Source organism: Bombus huntii, chromosome 1 (genome assembly GCF_024542735.1).
Source record: "Bombus huntii isolate Logan2020A chromosome 1, iyBomHunt1.1, whole genome shotgun sequence".
Taxonomy (NCBI): domain Eukaryota; kingdom Metazoa; phylum Arthropoda; class Insecta; order Hymenoptera; family Apidae; genus Bombus; species Bombus huntii.
In genome coordinates, this window is record NC_066238.1 from 2,484,748 (window position 1) to 2,498,588 (window position 13,841).

Genomic DNA, 13,841 nt, shown 5'->3' on the forward strand with positions numbered 1-13,841 from the left:
TGTTCTTCCTTTGTCTTGTCTTCTTTCAGAATATCTACATTGCTCGCAAGAACTGTCTCCTGTAACTCAGCAACCTCGTGTCCTCCAGTGATTCCTAATGTAACTTTTCTTTCTTTTGGTATCTCTTCCACTTCCAACTTTTCTTCTTCCTGGACACTGGTTATCTCAGTGACTGTTAATTTCTCAGTCTTCATCTGAATTTCAACCTCAGCACTCTGAGTAGTTGGCAAAACATCTGCTTCTCTCGTTTTCTCTGTTTCAGCAATAGTTGTCTCTGTGATAACCAATTCTTCCAAAGCATCTCTTTGTGGAATAGCCTTTCCAGATCTAGGTGTGTCAATACTCATATCAGCGGTGCTTTGCTCCACTAAAGTTTCTGATTTTAATGCAACTGTGTGACCGGACACCAATGTCTGAGCAGTATAATCCTGCGGCTTCACGTCAGGACTGTAAACATTCTCACGATCGTGGGGAATAACCTCCAAGACAGTTGGGCCAGGTCTGGGTTCAGTCAATTCCACAATTGCAGTCTTCTGGTCTGGCTGTACGTCAGTTTTATACAAATCTTCTTTCTCTGCTAACTGCTGCATGGCTACAGTTACGCTCTCTAGTGGAACATGTGATGGTTGAGCTACACCAGAAGCTGGCTTCTCTTCAGGCACGTATTCTCCAGTTGGTGAATGAGTTCTGACTTCTTCGAACACTGGTGCGACTTGTGTAGTAAATTCTGTGCTAGCATAAGCTCCCTTAATCTCAGATACTTGTGTATATTCAGCTTCTCTCTCGCTAGCGATTACCATAGTAGTATGAACGCCTTCTATTTCGTTCATTGTAACTTCAGCCGTCTTTGATTCGGGTGCTTTGTCTTTTTCAACCGGTGCTACGTCTTCTGCCACAATAGTCTCTCGCACTACAGTCTCTTGTAATCCAATGGGTTCTATTTTAGCCATGCCAGAAGATGGAACTTCTTTCTTGATAACACCTAGATTATCTTCTGGTTGAATCATCTCAACCTCTAACGAAACTACAGGATGAGTAGGTACTGTCTTGCCACGATGAGATTCTGGCATTTCGAAGATTTTAAGATCAGCTTCCTTTTCTATAGACGTAGTCTGGAACACTTCAACGCTTCTAATGGCGTCGTAACTAGTTTCTACTATACGTTCTTCGGGTTTGACTATTTCATCCATTTTTGCCTCACGATCGTGAGTCATGGTTTCTTGGACCATCTTAGCCTCTGTCAACTGCACAGCCACGGTTCCACTTTCTTGCACGTATTTCAACTCTTCCTTGAAATCTGACGGATAATCTGCTGTCTGGATTTCTGATACCATCACATGTTCTTCAGGTCTGATAGAAGTCTCCGCTAATACTTTCGTAGGCTTCTGATCTGGATGATAAATACCCTCGGACTCCTGAATAAGTGTACTCGTGATAGATCCAATTTCTAATGGAGATATTGATGTCTCTGCTGTCTTGGTAGTTGGTTTGTCTCCTGGTTGATACTCTTTCTCTTTCTCAGACGGGACAGTCTCCACTGTCACAGCTGATGTAATCTCGACTACATTTAAATCAGCAACAGCCTTCTTCATCTCTTCAATTGTCAAATGAGTCTCTGTGTCTTGCGTTTGAACCGTAGATACAGAAACTCCTTCTAACAGAGTTACATTTGGAGTAGCCTCGAATGTATCAGTTTTCCTTTCAGAAATAAACACTCCCTCACTTTCCTGAACAACATTCTGTTGGATAATTGCTGTTTCGTTTCCATAAGATATTCCAACTTGTGCTTTCTGACTAGGTGGTAATCTACCTGGAACATATTCACCTTCCTTCTCAGGAGCGTGCATTTCTTCTGTGACTCGTTGACGTTGCGGAATAACAGTTTCTGTGGCGACTTCTGTAGGAACTACCAGTTCTGGGTAATACTTTCCTGGTTTATCTTCTGCTCGAATTTCTTCGACAACCAATGGTTCAACTGCTGTCACGTTTATTCTGGGTTTAGTTGGTACAGTCTTTAATGGTTCTAATTTGTCTTCTGACAATCCTTCTTGAACTTCATAGACTGATAAGCCTACTTGAGGCAGAATAGTGTCTTCTGCTTTGACTGTCAATGGCGACACAAAATCTTCTGTTGGAGCTTCCTTTTGACTTACCATGGTTTCATACACAGTAGTAGCTTCTTGAAGAGTCACACTAACGTCTGCAGTTCTACTGACTTCTTGTTTGTCTATAGTTAAAGCGGATAGATTAGCATCGTTGGTCAAGGTCTCACTGACAATTAAACCTTCCGATGGAACGAAAGCTGGTGTTGCCTCGTAGGATGTAGGTTTGAAGGTATCAGAAAATTCGCCAGTGGAAGCTTGAATTGTTGTTTCTGTTGTAGAATAAGGTTCTACCGGTGAAATAGATAAGGAAGCTTTACGTTCAATGGGCCTAATTTGAGTTATATCGTCGATTTCTTTTTCCTGAACGGGGACCAGTTGCTCGGTTAATGGGGTAATCGTGTCCATAGTTAATTTAGCTTTCTCTAATTCTGGCTTTCCAGGTGCTTGTTCGATAGTACGATCCAAAGGTACTATTTGATGTCTTTGGCTAGAAACGTTTAACATGATCGAAGGCATTGATTTATCTTTTGTCACTTCGAATTCCTCGATTTCTTCCAGCTCAACCTCGTCTTTTCCAATCTTAGGTCGTTTGGGTTTCAATTCTTTTCTTACTTTTTCTATTATTTCTTCTTCTTCCTCTACAACCTGTTTCTCTAAATCATCGCGTTTCTTTTGTTTTTGAGCCACCCTGCCCTTCGAGTCTGTTTCAGTAACGATCGTTTCGACTTCTTCCTCAATTTCTTCCACATCCTTTTTCTTCTTCTTCTTCTTTTCAGTCTCTTCGATCTCCTCGATTTCTACAACTTGAACCCCCTCGTCCCTATCTTCCTTTCTCTCCTCGATTTGTTCCTTTGGTTTTGTTACTTTTCGTTCGTGCAGTGTCGTGTATGCCTGCCGTGTGTCCTCGTATTCTGTGGAAAGTATGTGAGAATATTCGTGTCAATCATAAACGCGGACATGTTCGGTCTTTCTCTCACGTTAAGCCTTTCGCTCAGTTCGTTCGTTCGCACGCTCTCACTTTCCCGAGTTAGGCGACAAAATTTCATTCTCGTAATTTTTTTTACATTTGTTTGTTTTACTGTTTTGCAGACTTCATGCGACGAACCATAGAATATGCGGATGCTGCTTGCTCAGACAACGTGCTTCAATACGATACAGGAGTGAGACAAAACCTACATACGTATAGTGCACGGAATTTGTGTGAAGGTAAGAGAAAATAAATCAAAAGAAAATAATAGAAAGAGAAAGTAAAAGAAAAGGAAAAAATAAGAAAAATTGGAATATAGCGGATAGTGTGTGAACAGCGTATTCTATTTTACTCTACGCGGCTTCCAAAGGTATCGTATAGTTTTATTTCATTGTGCTCTTAGCGAGAATACGTAACGTTGACCCTTTCAGGACGAGAATGTTAAAATATCAGAGGTACAAAGGAACGATAGAAGTTTTCTCGATTTTGTCTATTTCGATGGAATATTTTCAAATTTTTTAGAGGTACTTTTAATATTTACAACAAATGGGTTCAAATAAGATGAAACATTGAGGTAGTAGAGAATACTTACTACAAATGTATGAGTTATCAATCTCAAGTATGATATAATAAATTATGACATTTGTAATATTATAAAAATATTATCGGTTAACTACGCATTCTTCGTAAATTTATAACAAAAATAGAAGAGGTGGAAGTTTCTTTATCTCTTTATACTATGCCTTGAATAGATTTTGTAAATTATGCCATGGCATTTCGTAACGAGGAAACTATGAATATATTTACACTGATAACTATAATTTATTTACATTAGAATGAGTAAGATATTTTGAAACGAGCTTAAAAACCTACCTACGCTGCTATTTAGTATCACCAAAATATACGAATTAAAGAATGTTATTTAATTTTTTTGCTTACGTGATCTTATACTCTATCGGATTGCGAATTATATATTGCAATAAATTATCGTTTCGACAACCGTGTTCATAAAATATAAGAAAGTTATGTGTATATATTTATATCTCAATGGATAGAAATATATACAAACATTCATGTTTCCATCATTTTGAAAATGTATTAGGGCTATCATATTACTTACAAAAATACTAAAAACTTCTAAAAATACTAAAAAAATATTAAAAAATCGCTGGCAACTAACAGCGTAAACACATTATATATAATTACTAGATAATTATTCTATTGCAAAGTGTGTCATCCTGAATGGGTCACAGACAGTACACCGTCGGGCAGGTAAATAATGTTCGCGATGGAAACTACTCGATCGACACAGTGTCTTTTTGTAAAGTTTCTTAAAACGGTACAGAATGGAATATTGTTTCACTGGTTGGAATTACGATGTCTCTGGAATGTTTGTTGCGGTATCTAAGAGTAGTGTGCGATGGGTAGTGCTGCTTCGCAGGCACCTGTGCTCATGCGTTGTTTAATAACAAGTGATGCGTGTGTAAATTTCGTGTAGTGGCAGTGGAAAGAGATAGTATAGGCCGGCCAGAAGTCAAACCAACATTAACACAAAAGAAAAAAAGAAAGAGAACTACAAGAGACGCTTGTCTGTTACACATCGTGCTTGCTGTCGAAAATAAAATAAAGTGGAGAAATTAAAAAGAAAATAAAAAGGCATAGAAGGTAAATCTTTTGTCTAATCGCTAATCATTTTGTATGTGGGACAACGTTGTTATACAGAAAGATTCATGTGAGTGTGTAACTTGAATGTGTAACAGTAACAAGTAAAAACAGCCAATTGCATTCTAACTAACGTTGCAAATATATACTGCTACCAGTAAATATCTATTTACAAACGAATAATATAATACAGTCTATTGATGTAGAAACTATGAAATATATACAGACATGAAAATTATTATTTCTCTAAATTTCCAATGCACTGAAATTTAATATCTGCGGTGATTGGATAATATTCAAAGCATCGTATACCATACAATTTTCATTGAAAATGTAATACTCGATTCATTGAAATCGAATATCTATCGACTTCAATGATCTTGTGATAATTTATTTCGCAGTTTCTCAGATGATATAACAAGGCATGAAAAAGAACATAAATGAAACGTTAAACAGAAAAATGTGGTGGAAACGATGGATCCGTTACCAAATACAAATGAAATACACGAATTGAAGCGTAAATCAAATTTTACTTACATCGAAACTGCGATTAGCAGAGCGAAGCTCAAAACGAGAAGCTTTTGGTGGTGGACGTGGTTTGGTGAAGCGGGTCAAAGATTGATATACTAATTTAGGTGACTATATTTAAGGGAATAGGGAGAATAGAATAATGAAGGGATACGGCGCGTGGAAAGCATAGCGGCATAAGCAGAACAATTTTACTGCTATTATTCGATCAAGTAAAGCTTCATGCATCTGAAAGAATAATAAAATATAATCATTACGTAAAGACCGTATCGTATGATTGATCACGCACGTGCTTTCTTTTCTTTCAATATCTTTTGGTCTACGATACGTGGTATCGATTCTATTAGTCAGCGCAAATGAGCTTTAAATTTGAGATGAATCTTTTATTTAGTAATTAAGATGATCTTCAAGCTTGTAGCAGAATGTTTCATGAAGAATTTGGTATCCGTTCAGAATTGCCACATTCCTTTGATTTAATTAATTCCCAACTAGTGTCAATGGATCGTAGATGACTCGTAACGAAGTTAATTTCGGACAATTCCATTTTTAAATTATGTCTCCTATCTTATACGATAGAGATTTTGCATTCATCGTATTATGTAACATTGAGATATTAAATTAATTCAATTAGAATTACATATTAAATTAATATTACGTACAGTAATAAAAAATCATTCGTTAGTTGATTGAATTAAACAATTACCTAAAAATTAATCTAATGTTCTATGTAATAATATAAATTAAAAATGAATAATCTATCGTGTAATGGTCACCTATGATCCAATAATACTAGTTGAAGATTAAGATTCTACTACAGATAAAATTGTCTTTAGTAATCCTACATCTTCTTCATTGACCATATTCGACATACTTGAAGTGAAATAGAAACATAAAAATAAATGTAAACTCAGGCTTAGAAAATTAGCTCTGCAAGGAACTACTGAGGACTGCTTAAGATTTAAGAAAAGTACGATAAAGAATTGAAAAAAGTAGAATTGGAATGTCGATGTGGTGTCGACTGTCCGGACACTGAAATCTTTGCGTCGAAGAAATGAGAAGTAAATAATATTAATGATGCTGTCCATTCGTGAGTCGAATGGCGAATTGTACGAATGTATATCCCATGCACTGAGAACTCGTTGCTTCAAACCTTTTATGTCACGAATATCCTGCGCGCGGACGGCTTTTCTTTCGTCCCTCCTCTCTGCAATCAGAAAATCCATTCGTTTCTTTCGTGGGAACTCTGGGAGAAGGAGATCAGTACGAAGAGCAAAACACTCGAAGAAAAAAGAAAAACACACAGGGATATTATGGCACATGGCAAAAGAATCACTTTTATTTGATACTTGAAATGTACAATACATGACGTACAAAAAACGTGTGACGAAGGAAATCTTTTTGTTATTGAATTATATACAAAAAGAAAAAAAATTGAATAAAACGCATGCTTACTCGAGCTTATGTATATATGTAGTCGTGAAGCCGCGGACTATATACAAATATTAAAAACGTAAGAAAAATGTACACTCGTAAAGTGTATAGGCAGCCACGCAAGCACACACCAAAACGTAAGATATTTAATGTATTAAGTAGAAAAAGACGATCTACAACATCGTTTTGTAACATTGCATTGTTCGTGGTATATGAATATTTTTATGTCTCTTTTTTTCATATTTCAAACCTCACACCGTATTCTCCACTTACCCATGAAATGGACCTCCATTTTGTGGATCATATCTACTCGTTCCGTAACTCGTCCCTCCGTTTCAACCTGTGAAGAATTATTCTTAGTATGTTTCCAGTTCGAATTTTATATAAATCTCACAATAATCGTATATAAGTTGTCTTTTAGAAAACCTATGATATATAGCAGATATATCGATAACATAATACAAATAGATAGTAACTAAAAATTGAAGCAAAAGATAAAAAATTCCTATGGAAAGAAAACTCGACTTTTTGATCATTCTACTTCATATTTCTAACCTTGCTCCAACCCTCGAATTTAAGAAAATACTACGACTCAAGATTGAAACTCGAAATTGAATACCACAAATCAGATTCGAAAATAATTTCAATAAGTTTTTTAAAACAGACAAATACGATTGGATCAAAAATAATTCGAAGCACATAGCAGGGCTAGAAAGAAGTAGAAAATCAATCCTTACTTCCGTAGCTTCTGTAACCTCCCAAGCACGCGGCCGGAAGTCCTCAGGAGCAAAGTGCGTGAGCACTTCCTCCACGGTAACGTGTTGCAGCTCGATCATCCTCATAAAAGCACGGAAGCCAACGGTAGCGGCCACTACACTTTCGTCGGTGGTCGTTTCTTCCGTCAGAACCTGCGTGATCAATGGACCATGACCTTCTCGTTCCACTAATTGAACCAGCGCATTCTGAGCCTCGGGGGTTTTCAACGCAGGGAAATTGTCCGTCCTGTACAGACTCTCGTTTATTTCGTTCACGGAGACACCTTGGCGCACCAAGAAGCCGATAGTAGCCAATTCTCGAAGAGGAGCTTCGCCAGGTCCAAATTCTTTCGCGTGAAGCATCTCCATAATTTCCTCCACCTCTCTCGCGATATTCTCTCTTTGTCTTTCTACGATTTCCTCGATGGTCACTTCTTCTTTCACCTTTATCTTGTCTTTCTTCTTCTTTTTCGGTTTTTCCTCCGTGATTACTTCTCTGGGCTTCTCTTCGAATATTTCTTCTTCGGTTACCACTGTTTTCTTTGCTTTTCGTTGTTTGGCCTCGATTCGTTTCATCTCTTGGACACCAGCTTCAGTGTGCACCTCTGATACAGAGACGGTTTGCAAGGTTTCCGACGTGATTTTAGCGCGATCGACCACCGATTCCACTGTGAAATCTTGCGCTATGTCTTCCGTGGCCACTTCTGAGACGACCACTACACCTTCGCGCTCCTCCACCACCCGTTTCGCACGTTCCTCAGGCTTTGGTACCATTTCGCGCGCCTTCTGATCGTCGATCTTCTTCAGCGACGCGGTTGCTTCCGTCACTAGCGGCTCTTGGATCGGCACCACTTTCTTTGCTCGTGATATCTATGAAATGGAATGTTAACCTTTAATCTATGAGCATTAATTGAACGCAAATTTATCCTTTAGTAACATTTTAGTTGACTATGGAGCACAATAATTAATGGTAGCTGTTAATATTATTTATAGTGATATAATGCATTTAATATATTTGTTATTTGGTATATCTTGGATTATAGCTTTCAGATCTTTTTTATCTAAATTAAGATTGTACTTGTTAAATTATTGAAATTTAAGTACAATTCCATTAGGCGTAAATTGTTTAAAAATTTTCTATACCATCTAAGGTAATTGTATATATATTTAATTGTTGTATTTACCTCTGTTGGTTGTTCTTCAATAATCTCTGTCGTTTCGAGTACCTGAGTCTCTTCAACGTCGACAATTTTCCTAAACGTAAAATTTCCATTATAATTATATCTCTTCATATATAAAACGTTTATTATTAACACATATTTAACTACTAATTCTACTGACTTTTCCTCTGGCTGTTCTTTAGGAACCAGCTTCTCTTTGCGCACTTCCTTCTTGTCTATCTTCACACGTTCAGTCTTCACCTTCTCTTTCGTCTCTTTAGCCTTCTTCAACTCTGGCTTCTTCTTTTTCGGTTTCTCCTTAGGTTTGACTTCAGTCACCTGTTCTTCGACCACCTCTTCTTCGTCAAAGAATGTTGTCTTACCCGTTACATCTGAAGGAAGAATTCGTACGATATTCCACTTTCAATTAATTATATACAAATTTTAATATAGTTAATTTTTAATTAACGGTATAAAATTATCATTAACTTTATATTTTCATGCACTACCTCCTTTAAAATTCCTTATAAATTTTCCTTCAATTTTCTCACAATATTATTTAAATGACGTACAAGTTTTTAATGTTTAAACGTGAATAACATATATATAGTCTGGTAGATTAAAAAAGAAATGGTACCTGTTACGCGTAGTTTAGCTTTCGTCGTTGCCAAACCTATCTCACTGGTAGCTTTGCACACATAAGTAGCATCGTCTTCTTCGGTCGCGTGTTTAATCGTTAGCGATGTCTTTTTCTCTTCATCGGAGATACGAACTTTCACGTTCTGGGTATTGGAGACCAACTTGTCATTCTTGTACCATACAACGTCTAAAAATGAAAAAATAATGAAATCGAATTTATAATTAACATTCTATCGAATCAGTTTGTAAATTTATATTTATTTTTGGCTGCAACAATAACATTAAAAAATAGCTAATTTTAATTTATTCCACTTTACAATGTGTTTGCCATTATCTTACGAAATTCTCTTCAATCTTAATAGTAACGTTTTAATTTTAAATGATTCGTACAATTTGTGAACTGATCTGATATGAGCATGTAAAATCTAACAACAATTGAACGATTGCAATTTCATATGTTTTCCTCGTATTGGTATACGAGCTATTCAGAACTCAAATTGATCAACTCTGTTTTTTAAAAATTTCTCAATTTTAGTATCAAAGCAACTGGTATTTCCTGTTTCAAAAATAGATTGCCCTTGATTATAATCTTCTGCATGGCTCATATAGTAATTATTTGTGATGATTATTAAAAGTTGTAAAATACCTGGAGCAGGATTGCCAGAGTATACGCATTCAAACACCGCGGTTTCACCTTCCCTCGCATAAACGTCGGTTATCTCTTGGATGAATCGTGGTACAGATTGCGTGGCTAAAACCAGGACACGTAAATTGTGATAACTATCCAATGGGAACAAGAGAAAAGTCTATAAAACAAAAATCTTTAATAAACAGTTTACCTGATCTCTTGATTGGTGATTGTGCGACTAGCGTGACCCCGATGTCAGTAATCTGGTTAGCCGAACGAGAAAAGGACAAAACACTCGTACACAAAGAAAATCCATGCGAAACAACAATTTTATGAAAAGCATAAGAAATAATTAATCTTATTATACAAGGCGATTCGTGCAACTCAAACGAGTCATATCTCTTCGTTGATTAACATTCAAGGAAAATATTAGAAGAAAAAGAAGATATTAAAGTTTCGATATTAAAGGTAAAACATTTTTTAACTTTCAAGTTTTAAACTGATCAATTTCGGACCGTGTTATCTTAATATATTTTTATGTAGAATTTTTTTATACAAATGATTGTATCTGTGCAAAAAAATGTATGTCTTCTCAAAAAATCTCTTGAAATGATTCATCTTTTTCCTCGAGTTTTTTCTTCTAACTTTAGTCAAAAATGGACTATTGACTTGTTTCAATTGTTACGTAAATCGGCCTGTAGCTATATTGTTAGTAATTCGATCAACAAGAATACCTGACATGGTGCCTCTTTCATCCTCACTGTGATGTTCACTGCATGAAACCTCGGACGTCGACATGTTTCCAGCTAATCCAAGGTTTCCACTGCATTGACTCTCCAACAACAAAAATTCTTGCAACTCTTCTTGACTATCTGCTGTATGCAATTGTTGAAAAGCTTCCAAATCAATTTCTCTCGGTTCCAAAGGGTACATCTTTGGATCCATCATCAAGTTGCCAAAACGACGTTCTTTCGACCATCTTGCTACTGGAATTCTAGATTTTGGATAAGTATGATATTTCCTCGCGTGGTCATATTCCAACGTAGTTTCCATCATCTTTCCAGCGCCATAATGCTCGGTAGCGAATTTATTTTGCCCACTTCCGGTCGAAGCTTCGCTGTTCTCCTCGATAGGCGACAGATAGACGCCAGTTTCTGGAACGTTCAAATGTTCAGAGTGAACGTGGCTCCTTTTCTCAGTTCTCGGAGGTGGAAACTCGTCGAAGTCCAATACGATCTTCTTTTTCCTTTGCGTTCTTAATGACTCCATTTTAGACTCGTCTTTCTCTACCGATATCTTATCGATATTCGGTGTGGTTTTATTTATTGTTTCGTCATTACTAGTCGTATCAAAAGCATGAGTCTCTTCTTTCAATTTAACACTTTTGCCCAGTTTTACCGCAACTAATTTATCGGCGGATTTCATTGCTTTTGATTTTTCCAATCTCGTAGGCGAAGGAGAGTTCGATTTACCTGTTGCTTTCCTCAGCTTCTCGCTCGACATGGATTCGTTGATCTTTGAACACTTTGCTCGGACCGGAGACGGAGATCTAGCTTTCACGGTCGTCACGATCGTTCCCCTTATTGGCGAGGTCGACTTTTCCAACGTCAAAGGCTTCGACAATTTCACCTTCTGCATATTAGAAGATTTACTCGTGCTACTTCCATCTCGTCTACTTTTCATTGAAACAGTCGTCGAAAGCGATTTCGTCTCCGCGCTCCTTTTCGTCACGGTTTTCTCCTCCAAACTCTCCGATTTCTTTTTCTTCACCACTTTACTTAACCTTTCACCTTTCATCTTTTTATCCATACTTTTTTGTTCGTATCTAATCTCGTATTTGTCATTAGATTTAGATTCACAGCTATTTTCGATATTTTGATCCAAAATCGTTCCTCTCTGAGTAATATTCATCTCCCAAGAATATTTTGTACTAGTAATCTCTTGTTCGATCTCTGTGGAGTCGGAGAATCTTCTGGACAAGAAGAATCCTTTCTGAGAAGAATCTTCCTCCTCGAAACACCTCTTACCTTCGTCGTCGATGTTCATTAGAGTTCTTGTGGAAGAGAATTCGCTGATCATCGTCGAGCTATCTCTTTGAGAACCTTCGTCCCTAATGGCGCGATCGTCCAGGCTATCCGTCGAAAAGCTGCACTCTGCTTCACTCAGCATGCAATCGATCGCCTGTGACCGACGACTCTTACCTCTCAGAGCTTCTTGCATCTCCTCCATTTCGGCCACCCATGATGGTTTCCTGTACTCCTTTGTTCCGAGGATTCCTAAGGAATCGAGGGATTATTAGCGATGTATTCGCATCTTCGACCCTTTCAGTCCCATCTTCCAAGCGACCTGATAATTCTTTTTAAGCCTTTGCATTTTAGATCAAAGCATTCTTTTCCGCTTCTTGGCTTTCGAATCATTTCGTGAAATTGTTTGCAACCTTTTTAATGGGAAAATCTGAACGCGAGAATTTTGGAAAGCACGTGTTGCAATTTGTAATTTTCAGAAGTTTGAAAATTTCGACATTTAGAAATTTAGAGATTTGACATTTTAGATATTTAGAAGTTTAAAAGATTTGGTGATTTAGAAATTTTTTATTTTAGTATTTTTTTCTTCTCTGCAATCATAAAATTAGGAAATTTCGCTACAAGAGTTGTTCAAATTAATCTGCGGATTAATACCAAATTAGGAATCTCATGATCATTTTCACATAAAAATTCGAGAGCCAATGGATGGAACTCAAAGGGTCCGAGTAGCTGGCAGAACGCTAAATGAAAGAATATAAAAAAAGTGTATAAAAGTGATAGGATGTGCGTGTTCAGTGTGAGTTTTGAGACATAATATTTATGAGGGAGATACAGGGAGAGCATTGGGAGATTTTCGCTGTTGAATCCAATCGAAGAAGAGCGTAGCTGAAAAGAACTCGTATCAAGCAGATTAGCGAAGCTTCTACAACTTTCGAAAATTGCTTCTTCGTTCAGGATGAACGAATCGTTACCTTCTACAGACAGGTACGTCATCGTGGTCGATACGCCGAGTGGATTGTGTACTTCGAACACAATCTCACCCGTGTCGTCGGGATATGTTTCGGCTATCGTCAGTATCGACGTGCCATCGTCGAATTCCTCGATTTGGAATTCTTCGGACGGCATGATCTCCTGGCCTTGCTTGTACCATTTTCCTTCTGGTTTCGGTTTTCCCTTGACCTTCACTTCCAGTCTATGAAAAAGTAGAACACAATAAAAATTGATAAAAATGATTGAAAATAGCTAGATTTGATTTAATAAAATTCTCAGCTTTATCCATAAGAAATTATCGATGATATTAGTATAATTATTAGATATATTATACGTTATAATATACACATATTAGATATATTAGATAAATTAAATTAGCCATTAGTGTTTAGTCGAAAGAATCAGCTTTGTCTGATTCGAAAGTAACATTCTACTTATTGGATTGTTAACTAAGTGATTGCGGTTTTTGTTATTACTATCTAATGATAAAATCCGTAATCACTTAGTTGCCAACCCAATAGATATAGCGTAAAATATAGCTGGATTTCTTTGATTTTCATTTGATTATCTTCCACGGGTTCGCATACGCGTGAAAGTTTTCCTAAATGTTTGCAACATCATCTTTTTACCTGGTTAACTCTCCGACTTTGGTAGGAATTAACTGAGGAAGTTTCTTTATTATCTCCGGCGCAGATTCCTCTGTGTCCGTGTCGAACAAGGGAGTTTCCTAAAAAAAAAGAATTAAATTGAAAAATGATACGTATTTATAGAAAAATCGAAATTTATGAAAAGTGATTTTTCTGTAGGTACCTTGGGAGATAAGAGATCCTCTTCCGAACCACTCTGCCCTGTAGTAAGAGACGTCGCAACGATCGAGGATGCGATCTCCGAATCTGGTACGTACTCGTATGCTACGAAGGGAAAAATATTATAAAAATCGGATTATAGTTTT

At 37.0% G+C, this 13,841-nt stretch overlaps 1 protein-coding gene across 11 annotated transcripts in view; it reads right to left on the reverse strand.

The window, feature by feature from the left end:
• Positions 1–13,841, reverse strand: part of LOC126871333 (titin) — a 147,873-nt gene that overhangs the window by 42,608 nt on the left and 91,424 nt on the right. For 9 of the 11 annotated variants that reach the window (XR_007691624.1, XM_050630050.1, XM_050630082.1 and 6 more), the window contains 11 exons: positions 13,700–13,800; positions 13,519–13,616; positions 12,871–13,091; positions 12,077–12,151; positions 9,894–9,998; positions 9,246–9,434; positions 8,790–9,000; positions 8,633–8,702; positions 7,431–8,318; positions 6,967–7,033; positions 6,413–6,466 (listed from right to left, as the gene is read on the reverse strand). Coding sequence is in view for 10 of the 11 variants with exons in the window: in XM_050630050.1 (XP_050486007.1) it covers positions 6,413–6,466; positions 6,967–7,033; positions 7,431–8,318; positions 8,633–8,702; positions 8,790–9,000; positions 9,246–9,434; positions 9,894–9,998; positions 12,077–12,151; positions 12,871–13,091; positions 13,519–13,616; positions 13,700–13,800 (2,079 nt within the window). In the remaining variant the exon portion in view is untranslated. Of the gene's footprint in view, positions 1–5,271; positions 5,491–6,412; positions 6,467–6,568; positions 6,867–6,966; positions 7,034–7,430; positions 8,319–8,632; positions 8,703–8,789; positions 9,001–9,245; positions 9,435–9,893; positions 9,999–12,076; positions 12,152–12,870; positions 13,092–13,518; positions 13,617–13,699; positions 13,801–13,841 lie in introns of those variants that run through there. The other 2 variants (XM_050630101.1, XM_050630092.1) reach the window with 2 other exon arrangements.